This window comes from Corvus brachyrhynchos, unplaced genomic scaffold (assembly GCF_000691975.1).
Source record: "Corvus brachyrhynchos isolate BGI_N302 unplaced genomic scaffold, ASM69197v1 scaffold80, whole genome shotgun sequence".
NCBI classification, from domain to species: Eukaryota; Metazoa; Chordata; class Aves; order Passeriformes; family Corvidae; genus Corvus; species Corvus brachyrhynchos.
This window is the reverse complement of record NW_008236769.1, coordinates 1,283,363-1,302,564: the sequence shown is the minus strand read 5'-3', so window position 1 is coordinate 1,302,564 and position 19,202 is coordinate 1,283,363. Positions and strand designations below refer to the sequence as shown.

The window sequence follows — 19,202 nt, the reverse complement described above, 5'->3', positions numbered from 1 at the left end:
TTATTATCTGATGTTAATCAGCTATTGCCACGTACTGTGCTTAGGAGAATATATATTAGAAGGCACTTCACAGAAACTTCTGAGTTTCTTCTTGTCATTTTGGACCTTTGGGATGTATTTTCTCCTCTTGGTCTAGCTGTAGAACAAGGAGATGCTATAGCAGCTGGTCCTGCTGTTGCTGAAGGATCTGCAGCACCATCTGTGTGGTAGTGTCATGGTATGGTTGTAAAGCTGGTTAGTGCCTAATCATCTCTGTTGAGTGCATTTCATTACAAGAGGTTATATATACCCAGTAGTCACAGCTGCAGTAGGGAATGATTGGTGCACAGTCAGGTTTTTTTGGTTTGAAAATGGCATTTCTTATCTGAAAGAGGTGAACTGTGGGAGGTTATGTGAGAAATTATGGAATGTTTTCAGTTTTATTCTTTCAGGTGAAATACAGTGGCTGGCTTCTAGTTTTTTCCGTGGATACCTTATGACCAATTCCTTAATGTGTCCAGCATTTGTGCTAAGTATGTGGGTTATTTGCTCAGATTATTAAACATATGTGTTTATATGCACTCATTGCATATTCTACTCCCTTCTCTCTCCTTCCCCACATACACCTTTCAGCATTGATGTAAAAGGCAAAGACACTGAGTGAGAAAATGTTAACTGATATTTTTGAGTGCAATATCCATTTGCTCAAAGAAGGAGTTTGCTTTGTGTGTAACCTTAAGCATGTTTATTACTTACTGTGTAACTTAATGTAATTTCTCTTTTGTGCTTGATGCTTATTTATTTATTTTTCATATTAGGTTAGCTTACACAAACCAGAAATTAAGCTGGAATCACTAAAAGAGGACATTAAGGATTTTCTGAAGACATCAGGTTGGTAATACTTCATTGATACATTTGTGAATAGTATAGATTTATGTAAGAACATATGTGGTATAAGTGATGAAAATAGTAGTTCGTGCAGCTGGGTGTCTTGTCACCGACAGTAGCCACAAGCAGACATTCAGTGCTTGCAGATCATTAAGCCAGATAGAGAAAATTAAAAGGGAAAATGGTGGATTCCATCTGCATTTTGAAAAACATACTATACAAAGAAGTGCTTTTATCATTTTATATGGTATTGGTGATTTTTTTTGAAAATTCTGAGTAAAATGAGAGTTCAGCCACTTCTGAAAATGGAAATTAACTTTCATGGAGATACTCTTGAAAGTTTTACCTTTGGCTAAATTTCCAATTTGCATTGGAAGTTGTAGGCTATGTAACTATAATGTGAGGATCTTATGATAAGTGATCTAAGATTTATAATCATCAGGAACACCGTGTCTATTAATATTAATTGTTGGTTTAATAAAATGATGACTTTGAAAAAATAGAATGTACATTTTTTAACCAAAACTGTGTTGTAATTATTTGAACAGCATATGGAAATAGAGGATATTTGGTCTTCATAGAGGTTTCAACTTGCAGTTTTCCTATCTTAGTTAGGTTAAGGTTTCCTTGTCTTTTCCTGTCTGTCTGGTAGGTAGACATGAACTGAGACCAGACATAAAACTCCAGTGACTGCAAAGCAGCCTCTGATTGATGTTCCGTTAGTATTAATTCCTAAAGTTGTCTTCTGGTTGTTCTTTTATTTTAACAGGTTGGGAAAAGAAGCTTCAGAATGCTGTTTATAGTGAACTCAATATGTAAGTTTAGTATTTTTACTTCATGAGTTCTACTCACATGATTTGCTTTTGATCCACTTGTATATAGAGGTGTATGGTGTTACTAGACTCTGAAAGATCTGTCATAGCAAGGGTACCTGCTTAATTTCTGTTTTTAGAGTGCCATTATTTCTTTTTCATCCTAGTGAAAATACTGGACTCAAGTGCAGTTTAAAGAATGAGTGAACTAAATATCACCACATTTTATAGTTACTTTAGTTTTTCTTCTCTGCTTTACTTCCAGAGGTACCAAGGGTCATAATGTAAGTCTTGTGCAAATAGGTAGTTGCTGCAAATGAGTTTTAATTGAGGTGTTTGTTTATCACAGCACTGCACATAGTTGTTGTATTAATTATTTTTGAAAATCCTTAAGATATTAGATCTCTAGGCTTGCCAGGTCAGTGCTTATCATGCTTGGGATATGGTTATAAACATGGTAAAATTTGTCAAGTTTCCTTTTTTATTATTGTGCAGCGAACTTTGGATTAGACTTCTGGGAAGCATAGTTTTTCTTTACATTCTAGCACAGTGGAAAGGTGAATTTCATAACAGATATAGCCATAAATGTAACTATAAAATAATAAATGTGTATGCAAACATATTTGTGCTAATTTAAATAAGCTTGTTAGAGTTACCAGTTTAGAAGTTTAGATAAATGTATCTTTAGTAGTATGAGGGACTTAATTCAGAAAAATGCTTCTATCTGTTAGTAAGGATTCATCTTCATCATAACTTTCCAGGGGAAAATATTTACCTATCTCTAGGGCTAATACACGGAAATAAGCAGCAAAATAATGACATTAGCCCTGGGAAATTGAAATTAACTATGAACACCATGATTTCATGAGCACTGTGGAAAAACCAAGAAATGGCATTGCTCAAATCTGTTGGTATTGATTCCATTTTACACACTGGGGCAGAATAGTCCAGAACAAATTTGCAGCAAGTACAAGAATGACCTTATCAGTTAAAAATGGGAAGAAATTTGGGGAGGGTTTCCCAAAAACATGTGATAGGAACTGATTGAATACATTCAAACAAAAGAAAATTCAGGCTAACTATTAGAGAAGCTATGTGTAAATTTTGTTTCCTGAAAGACATCTGAGACATTTTAAATTAAGCTGGATAAAATCTTTGGCAAAAACTCGTTGGAAATAATCTGCACTACTGAAAGATGAATTATTGTTTTGATTTTTAATTTTTGTTTCAGCTTTTATATTTTGGCATAATGCAATTTATGAGTGGATATTCAACTTTGCTTTTGTCAACACCTCAAAGTTCTAATTACTTTGGACATATATATGTTCACTATTGATTTTTAAAAGAAGATCCCCAAAAACGTTTATGGTCTCTTGAAAAAATGTGATGACTTGGAGACTGAAACTTCCAGGGAATTGTAAAGATGACATGATGTGAAGAAAATACACTTTTAAAATACATGATTTGTTAATGTAATGATTTGATTTTATTTTACAAATATGTGAAATTATAAGGGAGCATTATTTTTAGTACAAGAAGAACTCATGTTGAAATGTTATTAATTCTTACATATTATTACCTTGTTTGTATCCATATAATGGATGAGGAAAAAATACTTCTAAAAGTAATACTTAGTTTTGATCAACATATACTTGTGTTTTTACTAGTGCTCTCATGAAAGAAGTTACATTTAGATTTACAAATACAGGATTAATTAAGCTAAATAAAAAATCAGAATATTTAAAGTTTCCTATATTTTCTTCTTAAGGTTTCCTTTTCCCTGTCATCCTGCAGCACCGCCTGAGCATATTAAAGAACCTTTAGCCTATATGAGGAAAGCACAGGTTGGTGGTTATCAATTTTCCATTCATATCTGATCTTTAATTAGACTGTTTGAAATTTACTCTGTCAAATATTACTGTATTTCTAGGTTTTATGCCTTAGGAAAAGCACAGATTTGTAATTGCATCAAAGTTAATAGTAATACTATATATGTGGCATTTTACATAAATACAGAAAATGCTCAAGTAATCCTCCAGCCATGAAAGAAGTAGGATATAGTGGCAGGTAGGTGAAAAATGTAGAATAGAGATAATGTGATGTACTAGTTTGAAAACAAACCAGTGGGAGGCACCAAGTCAGAATAACAATTTAATGGGGAAATTAAAGAAAAGGAAAAAATAAAAGAAAACACTGGTTCAAACTGACAGAGTCAAGGTACAACCTGACACCCTGTTAGGCAGGGTGGTGGTAGCAGTCTGGTAGAATGGTGGCTGCAGTCCTCTGAAGCAGTGATCCTGTAGTAAAACAGTCTGCTCTTCCTCAGAAGGTCCAGTGGTGGCTGTGTAGCTCCTGTCCTCTGGAAATCCAGTGGAAGGGTGTTTCTAGTGTTCAGAGTCTCAGATTATATCCAGGATGGGATGCCTGGTTCCTCCCTCTGGGTGGAGCATCTCACAATGGGATAATGAGTCATGAGGCCAAGTGTTGATTAGGCTCATTAACAGAAGATAGTCTGGAGGGAGTTATCTCTGAGTCAGGTGGCAGGACAATGATGGGCCATTAACAGCAAGATAGTCTGGGGGGAGGAGGCAAGAAAACACTGCCCCACCTGATTTCAACACCTCATGAGGATGGTAATAGAATACACTGCAACCCAGGACATGTGAATATGTCAAAGAAGATAATATGGTTTTGTTGAGAAGAAGAAAAGGGGTAGCTGTAGGTCATTTCACTTAGGATTACAAAAACATTTTTTTGAAGAGACATGAGCAGTTTCATAATGAAAAATAACAGGCTGAAGAGATGGCGAGATCTTCGGAAAGAAGAGATATATTTAGCACTTAGAAAAGTGAAAGGAAGATGAAAAATATAGAGCTAAGGAGCTTATGGCATATTGAAGGAGAGTAAGAGAAACTGGACTATAAGGATTAAACGAGGATTTTTGGTGTCAGGAAAAAAACTTTTGCTTTGTTGGTTTTATTTTTTCACCAATATGTGCCATTTGAAATAAACAAAAAAAAAAAATCCACATTAAAATGTAAAGGAAAATTAGCAAGCTTCAAGAATATGATTAACCAAAACATCTGAGGTAGGGATAAAAGTGTATTTAACTACACTGTGCCTAGAAATACATTGCAGTATTCTTTTACAAGATACTCAACAAATTGTGTTACTTTTACAATCATATTGTTGTTTATTCCACTAAGTCTTATCTCTCTGTCCTGGGTTTCAGTCTTTAGGATTTGGGGATAAATATTCCTTTAATCAATTTTTCTTGTGTGGTGTGAAATGTAATGCCACAATTTGCTGCCTGAAAAGAATCACTCTTTTTAGTTTATTAATGAAAAAAGCACAAAGATATATCTATATGCATATTTGTCTAAACCAGTTTCATGGGTTATTATTTTACAAAAGTGTATGTAATACTTGCAGTATTTTTAGCTGTATGTAGAAAGGCCTGTTATTCCAGTAGTTTAAAAATGAGCAGGAGAAGTCCTGTCTTTGCTAGTTTCAAAATTTAGTAGCTCTATTTCAAAGATTATTAGTCATCCATGTCCTCTGGGTGGGTTAGCCCTGGTAGGCAGCTCGCTGCTCACTTTCCCCCAGCAAAACAGGAGAGAATCAAAAGGGCAAAAGTGAGAAATTGTGTTACAAAGACAATTTAATTGGCAAAGCAAAAGCTACACATGTCAACAAAACAAAATAGGAATACATTCATTACTTTCCGTCATCAGGCAACTTTTGTCCCAGCTTCTTTATTTGGAACATGATGTTGTATGGTCTGGAATATCCCATTGCTCACTAGCGGTCAGCTGTTCTAGCTCTGTCTCCTCCCAGTTTCTTGTGCACTCCCAGCCTCCTTGCCATTGGGGAAGCATTAGAAACAGAGAAGACCTTGAAGCTATGTATGCACTTCTCAGCAACAGCTAAAACACTGGTGTGTTATCAACACCCTTTTGGTCACAAATCCAAAAGACAGCACCATGCCAACTACTATGAAGAAAATTATCCCAGCCAAAAACAGTTGATGCTCTTTCAAACCCTTTCTTGAAGTGTACAGCTCTTTGATAAAGACTTGTGAATCCTTTCCACAGAGAAATACTTGTAAATGATGACAATTGTGAAATAGTTGTGAAATAAATGCACAGTTAGGGAACTAACACTATCTTTTCTAAAACCACTGAAATACATGCAGATGTTTGATTTTCAAGATGACACACATTTATCACTGTAGATAGTGGGCTTGTAAGAAAACAAGCATCATCAGATCAATTGAATCACAACTAGGTTTTGTTTTGTTACTCTTTTTGATTAAAGAGCAATAAACAGTGTAAAAAGCTTACAAACTCAATGTTTCAATGATTTTGTTTGTTTAAAATATTTGGAAATAGCTAAAATGCAAGTATACAGGTTACTACTACCTTTTGGGAGAGAGATAAAAGTGAAAACTTAAAAATTTACTTCCATAGGTATTGAAAATCTAATTAATGTTTTGCAAGTAGAAGACTGTTTCTGTTTTATCTGTAGGTAGATTTTTTTTTGTATTTTATTTTCATTTAGCAGTTGGAAATAAGTATTTTGGTCCTATCATCAAAATTTGTCCCCATAGAAAAATGTTGTCCATATAAGTCATATTTGTCATATTCTATTTTTATTAGGTACAGTCACCATTTAAGATGCTGTTTCCATTGTTATAAGTTAGTTGACAATTTCTTTATCCTTATCTCCTTTTATCCTATCTCGATTAATTTTGCTCTGTTACAAAATTCTGGAAATAAGGGTACTACTCCGTGAAAACCATCTTTGATAGCTATTGGAATGACTTTGAATCAGTGATTAAAGCTAGATTAATACTTTTTCTAGAGTAGGTATTAAAATGTTCATAATTAACATTTTTCTCCTCACATTGGTTTGTTTTCTCATAGGTGTCAGACTGAAGTTTTTATATTACTTTCTTTTCCTACCTCGAAAGAAAACCAGGTTTCTAGTAAAGGATAGAGCATTAATGGCAATGAGTAGTAATGCTGAAAGTCATATAATGATAGAATGGTTGGAGTTCGAAGGGACCTTGAAGATCATCTAGTTTCAATCTTCCCTTGCCTCCCTTTAGATCAGGTTGCTCATAGCCCCATCCAACCTGTCCTTGAACACTTTCAGTCCTGGGGCATCCACAACTTCTCTGGGCAACCTATTCAGTGTCTCACCACCCTCACAGTAAAGAATTTCTTCCTCATATCTCATCTAAACCTACTCTTTCCATTTAAATCCATTCCCCCTTGTCCTATCACTACATGCCCTTGTTAAAAATCCTTCTCCCCCACCCTTCAGGGACACCTTTGGGTGTTGGAAACCATTCTGTGATTCTATGAAATTGTTTTCAAATTGCAGTACTTCCTCAGTTTTGGCTATTTTACTGAATGTTGTGATTGTAACTATAGCAATCCTAATAGTGTGTTTTCTTAGTGTTAAATTTCTTCGTAAGACTAGAGGAATCATCTTGCTTAATGTATTGTTCCCATCAATAAAATGACTTTATGAGCTCTGCCTCTGTCTTCTATTTCAGTCAAGAGCAGTGCATTCTGTTTCTGCTCACTTCAGGTAACTGCTGTCCTGGAGAGAGGGCACGATATCTTGCTTGGAAAGGCTGTGTAACCCTTACTTCTGTTTTGACTTTTTTGCATTTATTTGAGTATCTTTTACTGGGCAGAGTCTTGAAAGCTGAATTATGTCACAGTTTATGACTGTGTATAAGTGGTTTATTACCAACATGTTGCATCCCCAAAGCAGTAAGTGGATTAATGTCTGGTGTGGCAGGTGTAAGTCACACCAAGAGTGTTGACCTCTATTGCTCCTTGGAATTAGATGGTTCTTGCTCTTGCAAAGCTGCCATCTGCCTCTTCTATGCTTCTTTTGTAGCTTTCATATCTTCAAGCATATCTGTACTATTCCCCTCCCTATTGCCGCCTACCTGTCCTCCCTTAATTTTGATGGTACCGTGAAGTGATGGTGCCAATGGTATCAAACTGAGTGGAGAAGGCCGCTTCAGAAGGGAGAGTCACTGTGGAGAAAAACTTGGGTATGCTGGAAGAGGGGGCTAACAAGAGCCTTATGATGTGTAAGCACATATGTAAGGTCTGGAATGTGGGCAAACGTAATCCAGGAGTACAGCACAGGCCGGGATCTAGCTGGCTGGGAAGCAGCCTGAAGGACGTGAACCTGAAGGACCTGGTGCACAGCAAGCTCCATATGAGTGGACAGTGTGCTGCTGCAGCAAAGAAAGGCAGCAGGATGCTGGGTTGCATCAATGTGGGCATCACCAGCAGAGATAACGAAGTCATTATCCCACTCTGCTTAGCACTCGTCAGGTCACATCTGGAGTACTGTGTTTGGTCCCCACTGTACAAAAAAGGATATGGACAGACTGGAGAGGGTCCAGAGAAGGGCCACAGAGATGTTCAAAGAACCGGGAAGCCTGACAGGTGAAGAAAGGCTGAGAAAGCTGGGTTTGTTCAGCCTTGAGAAAAGGAGAGGCTTAGGGGAGACCTCATCCCTGTGTTCCAGTATTTAAAGGGTGGCTACAGAGAAAATGGAGACTCCTTTTTACGAAGAGTCACATGGCAAAGGAGAAGTAATGGGTACAAGTTAGTCCTGGGGAGATTCCAATTGGACAGAAGAGGAAAATTTTTCACATTGGGATCAATGAACCATTGGAATAATCTCCTTAGGGAGACAACACAGGACACTTAGAATTTGGCTGGACAGAAGGCTGGGCCATGTGATCTAGACCATGCTTTTACCGAAAAAGACTGTACCTTTAACTTTGGTTTTGCTACTGCTACCCGTGTATTCTCCATCCACTTTCTTATCCTTTATGGCCTAGTAGTCTTCATGCTCTCTCACTTCTTTGTTGCGTTGCTTGGTTTGGTTTAGCAAGCCGCAGCCTTCCCAGAGAGCACAGCAGGGCTGGTTCGGGAAGAGTGGCTGTCCTGCTCTCCTGTAGTCTTTCTGGACGGCCCTGCGCCCCTGCTCTGGCTAGCTGGGCTCTGCAACGTGGTGATAGTAAAGGAGGCAGAAGAAGGGTCCCTCGTGGCAACCTCAGAGGAACTTTTATTGTTACATGTTGACTGGCTGGTTCCCATAGGCAGAGAGACACCTGGTCTGGGAGCCGGGGGGGTTTTCTCAGGGCGCAGGGGCGGTGCACGGGCAGAGTTGGGGTACTAGAACCAATAGGGAGGACCAGAGGAAGTGGCCAGGGCTAGGGGCAGGGGAAAAGGGGGGAACAATGTGGAAGGCATACATTTAGTAAGAAAGGCAGTGGGTAAATACAGCACCACAGTTCTTACTTCTCTGGCAACAAAACCTCACTTCTTAGCAACATAGTAAATACCCTTTAAAAAAGATGAACCAGTTGTGGCTTGCTGTTGTGTAACTGCAGCATTTGAAAGGAATTTAAATATGATAATACAGTTGAAGAAGAATACGATACAGAGTTTGATAAAAAATGTGCAATTTGGAAAACATTCCTTACAGTCAAAATTCAGATCTGTTTTGTTTATGCGAAAGAAAGTGAAGGGATGACTTGATTGTGAGGAAAAAATTCTGGTGAAAGATAGCTTTTTTTTTTGATGGAAAAAGGTATGAGAGGATCTTGTAAATGATCTTGTAAATGGAAGCTAAAATGAAACAATTATAGACAAGATTTTAGTTTGTTTTTTTAACAGAACAATTGAACATCTGCCCTTCACTTCATTTGCTTCCTGTCTAATAAACTGCAGCCTCTTTTGGACAGAACTTTGAGGAGCATGGTTAAACAGTAACTAACTGTTGTAGAATTTGTGTCTAGGGCAAATTACAAGTAATAAATAGAACTAAATGAATTTAAGAGGAGTCTTTGCATTCATGTGATTGAGGTCTGGCTTGTCATCCACAGAAAACTAAATTAAGTATAAAACCCACCAGTGGTGCTGTAATCACGGAAGCGAAGTACTAAGTCTGTTGACAAGGAGGTCAATACTAATTGGCATTAACTTCAGAGGAATTAGCCGTGCATTAGGCACTACTGAAGCCTAATGCAATGTTCAGAAGAATCTGTTTGCTTTTTAAGCTGTCCACTGGCCACTGAGGTATTGTCTACTTCTGGTTTTCTCTGATTAGAGAACTATTTCCTGAGCATTGTGTTAGAAGAACTACTTTTTTAATCATTACAGAATACCAAATTTTTAACTTTCCTTAGTTTCTGACATCTAAGTTACCTTTTGTGGAGAAAGACAGCCAGTCTTTTCAGGTCACAAAGTGGAGAAGGCATTTGCTATGCACAGTTGATTGACCTCTTAAAATTGTTAAATGTTGATCTATAAAGAAGCTTGATCATTAGGCATATATAAAAATCAGTAATTGTGAAATACATGCCTTTTTTGAGATCTGAAGTATGAACAACTAAATTTTCTGGTTCTTTATTGTGTTGTAAAGAATGAAATCTGTTTGATCTATTGTTACCATATAAAGAAGCATGTAAATATTCCCTTCATATTTTTGCAGATGTCAATCAGTCACTCTTGTTATCCTTTCATATATATCTGACTTCAAAAAACTGCTTGTTATTACATGGTAAATTTAATTGTCAGGAAAAAGAAATTCCATATTATTTATCTTTTGTGTGTGTTTTAGGGAAGCTGGGAGAAGCGAATTCTGAAAAGTCTGAACAGCATGTGCACAGAACTCAATATCCCACTAGCACAGAAGGTAACGTATTGTTAATTTTCTGTTGTCAAGCTGACATTTTCTCTGAAATTAAGCCTTGTCTTGGATACTTGTAATGTATTCTTCATTTTACACATGGCTATCAAGAGCTGTAGGTCCAGTATCTAAATAATTTTAATGCAGAATAATTTTCAGAGATGGTGGCAATGAATGCATCAGCTTAACTTGAGAGAAGATGAAGGTTCTAGATAGCTGTTGCAGTAATTATCTTCTTGAGGGAGAAGCATGTTGGAAACCTAATTACTGTGTTCACTGCTCTTAACAGAGTATTTTGTGTGCAGACTCAGCTGTAGAACTTGAGCAGCCTGTGTGCGATACAGATGTACTTTGTGTGCAGAGAAGTCTGTAGTTGAACTGGTACATGAGAGAGAGATACTGGTACATTGCTGATTTTGTTTGTCATTCATTCTGGTCTGGTTTTTTTGGGGTTTTTTTATTAATATAGAGGCTTTAATTTTAAAGATCATGGAATTAGGAAGTAATGTTAGAATGTTTTGTTCATTCTCCTGTTATACCCCTGTGATAGGTAGCAGAACCTCTATGGTTCATCATGAGATAAAGGATGCAGCTGTATCTGTTTTTCATGACTGCCAGGGATAGGAATTTGATAAAGTCCAACAGCTCCATGGAATGGGCAGTAAATCTTCAGTAACATGAAATTGAGTACTAAATATCCTAAATTCATAACTAAACACCTGAAACTCTTTAATGGGCTCCTTTTCTTCCTGGAACTGGAACTTGGGCTTTCTACAGTGTAATGTACCTTCAGGCTAGGGATAATTTGTAAGCAAATAAGTTTGTATTGCTATTTCATAAAACGTTGCATTAATGTATAGTTGAATACATATTTGAAATAGGCATGTTTTTATTCATTCTGTTAAAAAAAAGAAGATACACTTTTTTGTTCCTTTCAGAGGCCTGTAAATGAACAAAAAGAACTGCTTAATAAATGGAATGAAATGGGAACTGATGAGCCAGGTAAGATCAACTAAATTTACATGCATTAAATTTTTTGTACATAGAAAAGCAGCATGCACATCTTACTTACCAGTCAAAGGCTAATCTAATCTCTCCAAGGCAAATTGATTTCCATCTTCCTTTCATTGGTAATGTGTCATTATGCATAAATAAATACTTATTTCATTGTTACTTTGTTTCAAGTTGTTGTACTAATATTGAATCATTACTGAGAGGTTATTGTATAATACTCCATATTCCAGTGCTTTAGAGATTTATTCAACTAGGACACACCTCCTCTTATTGTAAACTCAGGCTAACAGAAAATGTGCAGAACTATGGATAATTAAGCTCAGATGTTTTCTTGACAAAAGATAAAAATAACTTTCGCACAGAATAATCAGTGATACTATACTTCGGGAGAGCAAGGCTAACTCTCATGTTAGCTCATAGCCAAGTTCCTTAAAAGGGATTTTGCAGAGGTGCTGGTTTGTATCACAATACCACCTCTCTGATGGCAAACACTTTTCATGGATGGTCTAGTACTACTCCCCAGTTTTCATTTGACAGCAATATGCGTAGTTCAACAATCTAAGCTGTTAGAAAATACCCTGCTTTTGAATATCGTATCTCTCCCAAGTCTGAGAATGGTTCAGTTTAAACACGAGGATTAAGTAAAAGCTTCCTGTGACTGCTGTTCACAGAATCATGGAATGGTTTGGTCTGGAAGGGAAACACTCCTCTTCATTTATTTGGGGTTTACAAAAATAAGGCATTATCCATAGCATAATCATGACAGAATATGTGGTGGTTGTTGCCATGATATTTGTGATGATGTTATTTTGACCTTTAATCTGTTATTTAAATTGCTGGATCATGTTACAGATATGGTGCATGTTTTTTTCATCTTTTGGTTTTAACATAGTGTCATTGAAATCTTACTTCAGATCTAAGTCTTTTCCGGCCTGTTTATGCACCTAAAGATTTTCTTGAGGTAAGCAGCTATGAAACAATACTCAGCCATTGGCTTGTATCCATTATAGTCTTTTATGTGAAGTGGGAAAAAAATTTGTTAAGTGTATTTCATACTAGTTGTCATTTATAGCAAGTGAAATTTGGCATGGTTTTTATGAGTCTATGTTTGGTTTACAAAGCCAAATGCTGTTGTCCCTTTTTTTTTTTAACTGCAGTTTTAAATTGTACCTGTGATGAACTTCTCCAAAGCATAGTCCAGTTTTTTCCTCTGAGAGTGATTCTCAACTGATTTTGTAAACCATTTTACATTTCAAGTTCCAATATGATAGGCTCATAAAACACAATATGTGAGTCTGATAGACTGATAGTAGATTGCAGACTTGTATGCAGTTGAAATTGTAGATTGTCTAGGAAGGTTGTAAAAAATCAAACGTGAAACGTAACTGTGTGGAATTTCAAGGCTTTTGTATGTAATCAAACTGAACCATTAAAAAATTGGCAACTGTGGAATCTTTAAAGTCTGAAATGTCAGTATTATTCATCATTTTCTATGACTCAAGCACAGATCATCATAGTAAAACAGAACTTATTACACATTACTCCTTTTGTTCTGTTAATCAAAATACTGTTGAAAATGTCTTATTTTGTTTTCCATCATTGTACTAACAGCCGTGGTGTGTTTTTAATCTTGGATCTGTAAATAAATCCATCTGGTTTTTTGGCTTTATTCAGTGACCCTCATGATCACTCTCTTTTTCTTTTATACTGTTTTATCTCCAGAGTTTGCAGTTTCTTTAAATTTACAAGTCTGACAGTGAGATTATACGGTGTTAGAATACTTACAAGAGTGAGAATTGTAGAGGTACGATGTTACGAAAGAATTTCGTTAGAAAGAATCTTTGTGGTTCAACATCATATCAAAATCTATACCTTGCAATAACAGTATGTAAATATGTAAATATGTAAAAATGACCTATTAATTCTTTTATAGGTCACAGTTACTTAGCTTGACATGATTCCTTGTCCTTTAAATTTTATATTTGCTTTAGGTTTTCAATTCTGTAATTTTTTTTCTACTATGAAAGAAGATATTTTGATATATTGTTATTTAGTAAGGAATTATTTTAGTAGCAAACTATGTAGCAGTTTTATTGGAAGCTCTCTAAGATTGCCAGTGTAAGAAGATGGATAAAAATTCTTTCAGAAAAAAGTAATGCTAAAGAATATCCTAGATACTGTAGCCATCACAAGTATACTGTTGGCATTGGAATAGCTTCAACAAGGAAGTAAATTTTAGTCAAGACATTACTATGTAGCCAGTACTTAATCGCATATATCAAAAATAATTTCTGCTTTTTTATTTCATAATTTGAACTGACTTTTCAAAGTAGAATATGTTCACTTCCGTAAAATTTTAAATCCTTTTTGATTTTGAAAATGTTGAGATATAATTTGATAATTTGGGTCTATATATTTAAGTTGTGGGAAATGCTTTTATGCTGAATGTACTGTTTTTAATACTGATGATGTGAAGAGCTCTGAATGTAAGCAAGAAATGACAGAGCTACAATTTTTAAGGTACTGATGAATCTTCGAAACCCAAATTATGAAAATGGAGAGCAGCCTAGTTTCAGAAATCATCTGGGGCTAATTCAGGTTCCTTTAAAAGTTAAAGATATCCCAGAATTGGTAAGTATATTATTTTCTTATAAGAGGTTTCTGTAAGAGTTATTTTTTCTTATTGATGAAAATTATTCTAAAGAATAAAAAAGAATATTAGTATCATCATAATTTTATCCTTTTGAATGTGAAAATTAATCTAAATATGTAGTTAAAATGCAGAGCATAAAGAAGTTCTATGAATAAACATTTTTAATGAAAAAGAAAACATAAACAGTAAATTTTCTGCCATTAGGGAAGTTTTAATTTTATGTCACACAGGTTTAATTTGTGCCAGAAATATACTTTTGTACATGTTATTCACTTAATCATTGTTTTTCTGTACAAGAAACTTAAAATTTATAGCACATCTTAATCTACAGATGCTGTACAAGATCAGTAGCCTGACAATGATTTAACTTCTGACTTTCTTCTCAGTATAATTTTAAATCCCTTTATTTCCAGGTTGTAAATGAAAAGAAATGTTTGAGTACTAGTGTATTATAATTAGAAATAGGAGAGTTTTTCTAAATGCTTCACTGATGAGGCTCTTGGAGATTTTATGCTGGCAGAAAAACTTTCGCCTGGGTTGGAAAAGAGAGTGGGATTAGAGATTCTTAACCTGATCTTTCATTCACCACTGTGCTACATCCAGGTGTAGCTCATACTTGACATGCAAACTGGGGCTTATAACTAAAACTAGAGTAAGAATTGATGTGAGATTCTATTTCAAATGTTTGCATTTAGAAGAACTTAATTTGGTTTAGAAAATATTCACATTAAGCCTTTCAGAAGAAATCTCAAGTGATTTAGAGAATTAAAATATTACTTACTTTTTAATGGTTCTGTTTCTTTTCAGAAAGAAGACTTTAGTGAACTAGGTTTAAATATAGGACAGCTAGGTATTGATGATTCAGCACAAGTGCCTCCTGGTAAGCTAATGCCATGCCTCAGTCATTCAAACACAGCACCAATGAGTAGAATACTTTGAAATTACCAAAAAATTTGTGTATTTGTCCCATAGTAAAGCATAAATATTTGTTCTGTAACTATCATTGTAGTGATTTGCATAGTAAAATATATCTAATAATAGAAAACATTGCATATATGTAGAGTCAGATTTGGGGAAGATTTAAAATTGTCACCTTGAGAACACATTAATTTCAGTGTGTTTGAGCACTTCAGGATCTAGAGAACCACGTGGCCTGTTTCCAAAAATACAGAAATTATCAACAAATATTAATCCAGGTAACAGATAGGCCTATATAGATATATATTTTTATATATATATATATACACACATACAAATATACATACAAACATACATACACACGTATTTAAAATAACAGTTGTCAAGAAAATATTACAGGACATATACACATGTTAATATTCAGTGACTTAAATAGTGCATAATCTCTGTTGGTTTTCCATGTATGCATCTGTTGCTGTAGAAGGAGGTTTTAAAATGATCTTTCCACATAAAACTGGAAATCACTATAGTATCACATGATTTTTCTTTTTAAATGGAAACTTACCTAATTGAAAATCTAGGTTCATGTAATATAGTGCTGCTTGGATGTTTGTGTTTTTGAAACACAAAATTAGTTTCTGAAAAAGAACTTTGACTCTGATGCAGGTTAACTTTTAGTGATGTTAGCAGTAAATAGCAACTGAACGTAATAGTGTGTGGTAAAAATACAAAATACATAATCAGCTGGAGAGTCTTTTTTTCATTTATTTTTTGCCATTCTTTTCTGTGTCTTTATTCTCTAGAGTTATTTGAAAATGAACATGTACGTGTTGGGCAGAAAGGTATGGATCTGTTTTTATCTATAATAAACTGTGAGTAGTTAGGAATGCATTTAGTAAATTTGTATATTAATTTGCATGTACCTCTTAGAATTTTAAGAACTTAGACTAGCACAAAGCATTAGCAGTAATACCATTGTAATTTTGGTAGACGATCACTAATACTGTTGTCATTTAGACAGAGACAGAAAAGCAAACATTTGCAGTCTATCAGTAGCTATCAGATAAAAAGCTCCACCGATCTTCCAATAAAAACAAAATAGGAAGCACATAGACATATCTTCTTGGTGACAAATTAACTTATCTCACTACTGAATTTCAGTTTAAAATTAAAATTCTGTGGACTCCCTTCTCTGCACGCGAAGTTCTCATCACTGTGATGGGATTTATGCCTTTGTGTCAGAAGAGTCTTTTTAATGATCAGTTGCAATTGCAGAATATTGCAGTACTTAGCCACTATAGAAAATTCACTTACTTGTCTCTCTATACTGCTTTTTCTGAAAAAGTTCCAGGATTGTTTTTTTTAGGTTAAGAAATAACCTACAAAAGAAAGGGAAAGTTAAAAGAAATAATAATTTAATAGTTTAAGTTTGCTTATAAAAGAAACATACAAGGAATGGTTGAAGTCCACTAGTATTTAACCATCAAAAGAAAAAATAGGAAGGGTACTGTCCCAAAAGTGCTCCATCCTAACTTTTTTCTTGCAGTAACAAACCAGTGATCTTTCTTTCTTACTTACTTCTTTTGTTGTCATCTTTCTGTCCTGCACTGTCAATTTTCTAATCCAAGAGCAACTCATTAGGTACTGTCCACCTCTCTGTTCTTCTCCCATTCTTCCAAATAAATTCTCTTTTCTGGACTTCTACAACCATTCATTCAACTCCACATTGTTTTTCTTATTCATCATCTCTTGTCTGTGCAGAGCAGCTCTATTCTAGAGAATGCCTTAGCTTTTCCTAAGTGTCTTTACCATAAACTGAAATCCCATTTAATTCAGTGGGAGTCCTGTTGCATGCTCTAATGGGTGTTAGTTATGATTTTGTTTGCCACTGAGGTATTCATTTTGCTTTTATATTAGATGTATTGGCAAGTCTGAGGATTTTATTTTGTTGTGTTTAGCAAAACCCATCTTGTATACCAAAACTACTTCTTCATATTTTGTATGTCAGTAAGAAAAAGTAAGGTAAACACTCATGGACACCAAGATGAATCACAGTGTTTCTGAAGTTTTGTGGAGGATGTAGGAAGAGGGGGAGGGTTTGCCCTCTTTGTGCAGAAGAAAGGATTATAGAATGTCTGTGTTAGACTTCTGCAGGTTAAACAGTAATTTGGCAAACTGCTCTACTCATTATTTAAGTGAAGAGGGAAGGAAAGAAAAATCAGTTAGATAAATATTTAATTCCAAACCTCATGCTGCTAAGTCATAACAGGGCAGATATTGTGAATATCAAATTCAGTGAGATATAGAAAATCAAGCTGTTTCAGAGACACGTCAGAAAAATTAGAGGATATGGATTTGGAAACTTCTGAGTAGCAGTCCAACACCTATCTAATGTCTAGATAATAACACAAATTAATCCCAACTCTCTCTTTCGTGAAAGACATTTGAGCTATGAGGGTACAGTTAATCACATAACCTTGGTGAGGAACACTTTTACCAGATTACAATAGCTAAAGATGTATGTCTTTCAAGTTTGTAGATTTAAGTAGGCAACGAGATAATCTGTTCTGTGGTGTGTACAGTAGTGTATTCAGCACGAGGCCCTTGTGATAGAGTAGCCTAAAGCTTCACAACAATGACCCATATAAGCAAACCTGTCAACAGTAAAGTATTTGTTTTATGTCAATATGAAGGCAAACTAATATCTTCTGAGAAAGTCTTTATCCTCCAGAATAAATATACCAATAATGAGAGAACAGGACAGTACCCTCTGGAATGGAAAGCTCTGGCCCCACAGTTACCTGTGAAGATACATAGTTAACGTGAAAAGAAGGGAGACACAAATAAGCCAGAATGAGTGAAAATCTCCTATTTGAACTGAGATACCACTCGTAGCTAAACAGGAATATTTTGTGGCTGTGAATGGATGCTTGTTCTGCATGGTGCCATCTTAGTAGCTGCAACTAGCCTTGATACAGTCATGTGTACTACTAAGTGCTATTTTATGACAGAAGGTAGTACAGCCTTGTTGATTAATACCACTTGCCTTGTTTCCCAAGGAATTACTTAAAAATTGCACTGTGGAAACCAAATCTTTTCAGTATTTTCCTATTTGCTAATGCTTACAGCATGGGAAGCCAGTTTTTAAAGTTAAAAATTAAGGTATTTGATAGAAGTCTTACAGTACATCAACTCTTTACCTGCTTTGTTTCTTACAGTTTTAGCAGAGCAAGATAGTGCTGCAGCTCAGCAATATGTTCGTCAGGGATGTCCAACAGCACTCCGAGCTGATCTGTGGGCCCTCATTCTTAACATTTCTAATCAGCCAGAGGTAAGGAGCAAAGGGAGAGTAAAATGTCAAGACCAGGTGAGAACATAAAAGTGCAAGCACATATCTTCTAGAGATCTTTTTTCCAAAATAGAAATGCTCTACTGAGTTGTCACAGAAACTGATAAAAAAATTATGATTTAAAAAGCTCTGTGCTGTGGTGAAGTCTTTGCTGCTCTTCCTAATTTTTTAATAGATATGTGAGCAAAATACTGTAGAGCAAATTATTCAGTTGATCTGACTGTCTCCTGAGATTTTCTTACATGATGCTGACTTTTTTAGAAGGGGGCAAGAAAAAAGATCTGGGAAAAAGACTGAACCTCTCTTATCTTTGCTAAGTTTTATATAAAGAAGTTGCATTATATATTTTTCCTGTTTGTTTGACCCTGTCATCATATGCATGTACGTATCTTATAAATTGCTTTATATATATATGTATATATATATATATATACACTCTGCATATATACAATCAAAAAGACTTAGAGAGGAGCTGGTAAGATGTGGGTTGTTTCCATGTTCCCTTGTACACCAACATTTTTTTATTGTACCTTATAGTTGATGCAAGTCCTCAACAATGAAATCTTTTGCAGTATCTGAAGCCATGCCATAGTTATTATATTTAATATACCTTAAAAAGTTAAATCCCTCTTTAAAATCTTTGCATAAATTGGGAAGACTTTGATGTGAGGCTTTTATATGTACATAGTTACCTTGTGATAATTTTTTATGCAGCAAATATTTGTCAGCTGTAGATGAAAAAGAAAAATAAACTGTGTACACATACCTTATTCTGAGACTGAGTGCAGTAGACGTTTTTCTTTAGGAGACATTCTGCAGGATTCAGAGCCTTGAGACTCAACTGAGTAGACTG

The 19,202-nt window shown here is 35.3% G+C and overlaps 1 protein-coding gene across 2 annotated transcripts in view; it reads left to right on the top strand.

Annotated features, from left to right (window-relative positions):
• Nucleotides 1-19,202, top strand: part of TBC1D19 (TBC1 domain family member 19) — a 46,720-nt gene that overhangs the window by 8,822 nt on the left and 18,696 nt on the right. The window contains exons 2-11 of one of the 2 annotated variants that reach the window (XM_008645008.2): nt 798-870; nt 1,637-1,682; nt 3,448-3,523; nt 10,347-10,421; nt 11,354-11,417; nt 12,344-12,390; nt 13,950-14,060; nt 14,890-14,962; nt 15,804-15,842; nt 18,219-18,331. In XM_008645008.2, the coding sequence (XP_008643230.1) occupies nt 1,681-1,682; nt 3,448-3,523; nt 10,347-10,421; nt 11,354-11,417; nt 12,344-12,390; nt 13,950-14,060; nt 14,890-14,962; nt 15,804-15,842; nt 18,219-18,331 (600 nt within the window). In that variant the 5' untranslated portion in view covers nt 798-870; nt 1,637-1,680. Of the gene's footprint in view, nt 1-797; nt 871-1,636; nt 1,683-3,447; nt 3,524-10,346; nt 10,422-11,353; nt 11,418-12,343; nt 12,391-13,949; nt 14,061-14,889; nt 14,963-15,803; nt 15,843-18,218; nt 18,332-19,202 lie in introns of those variants that run through there. The other variant, XM_017727542.1, reaches the window with a different exon arrangement.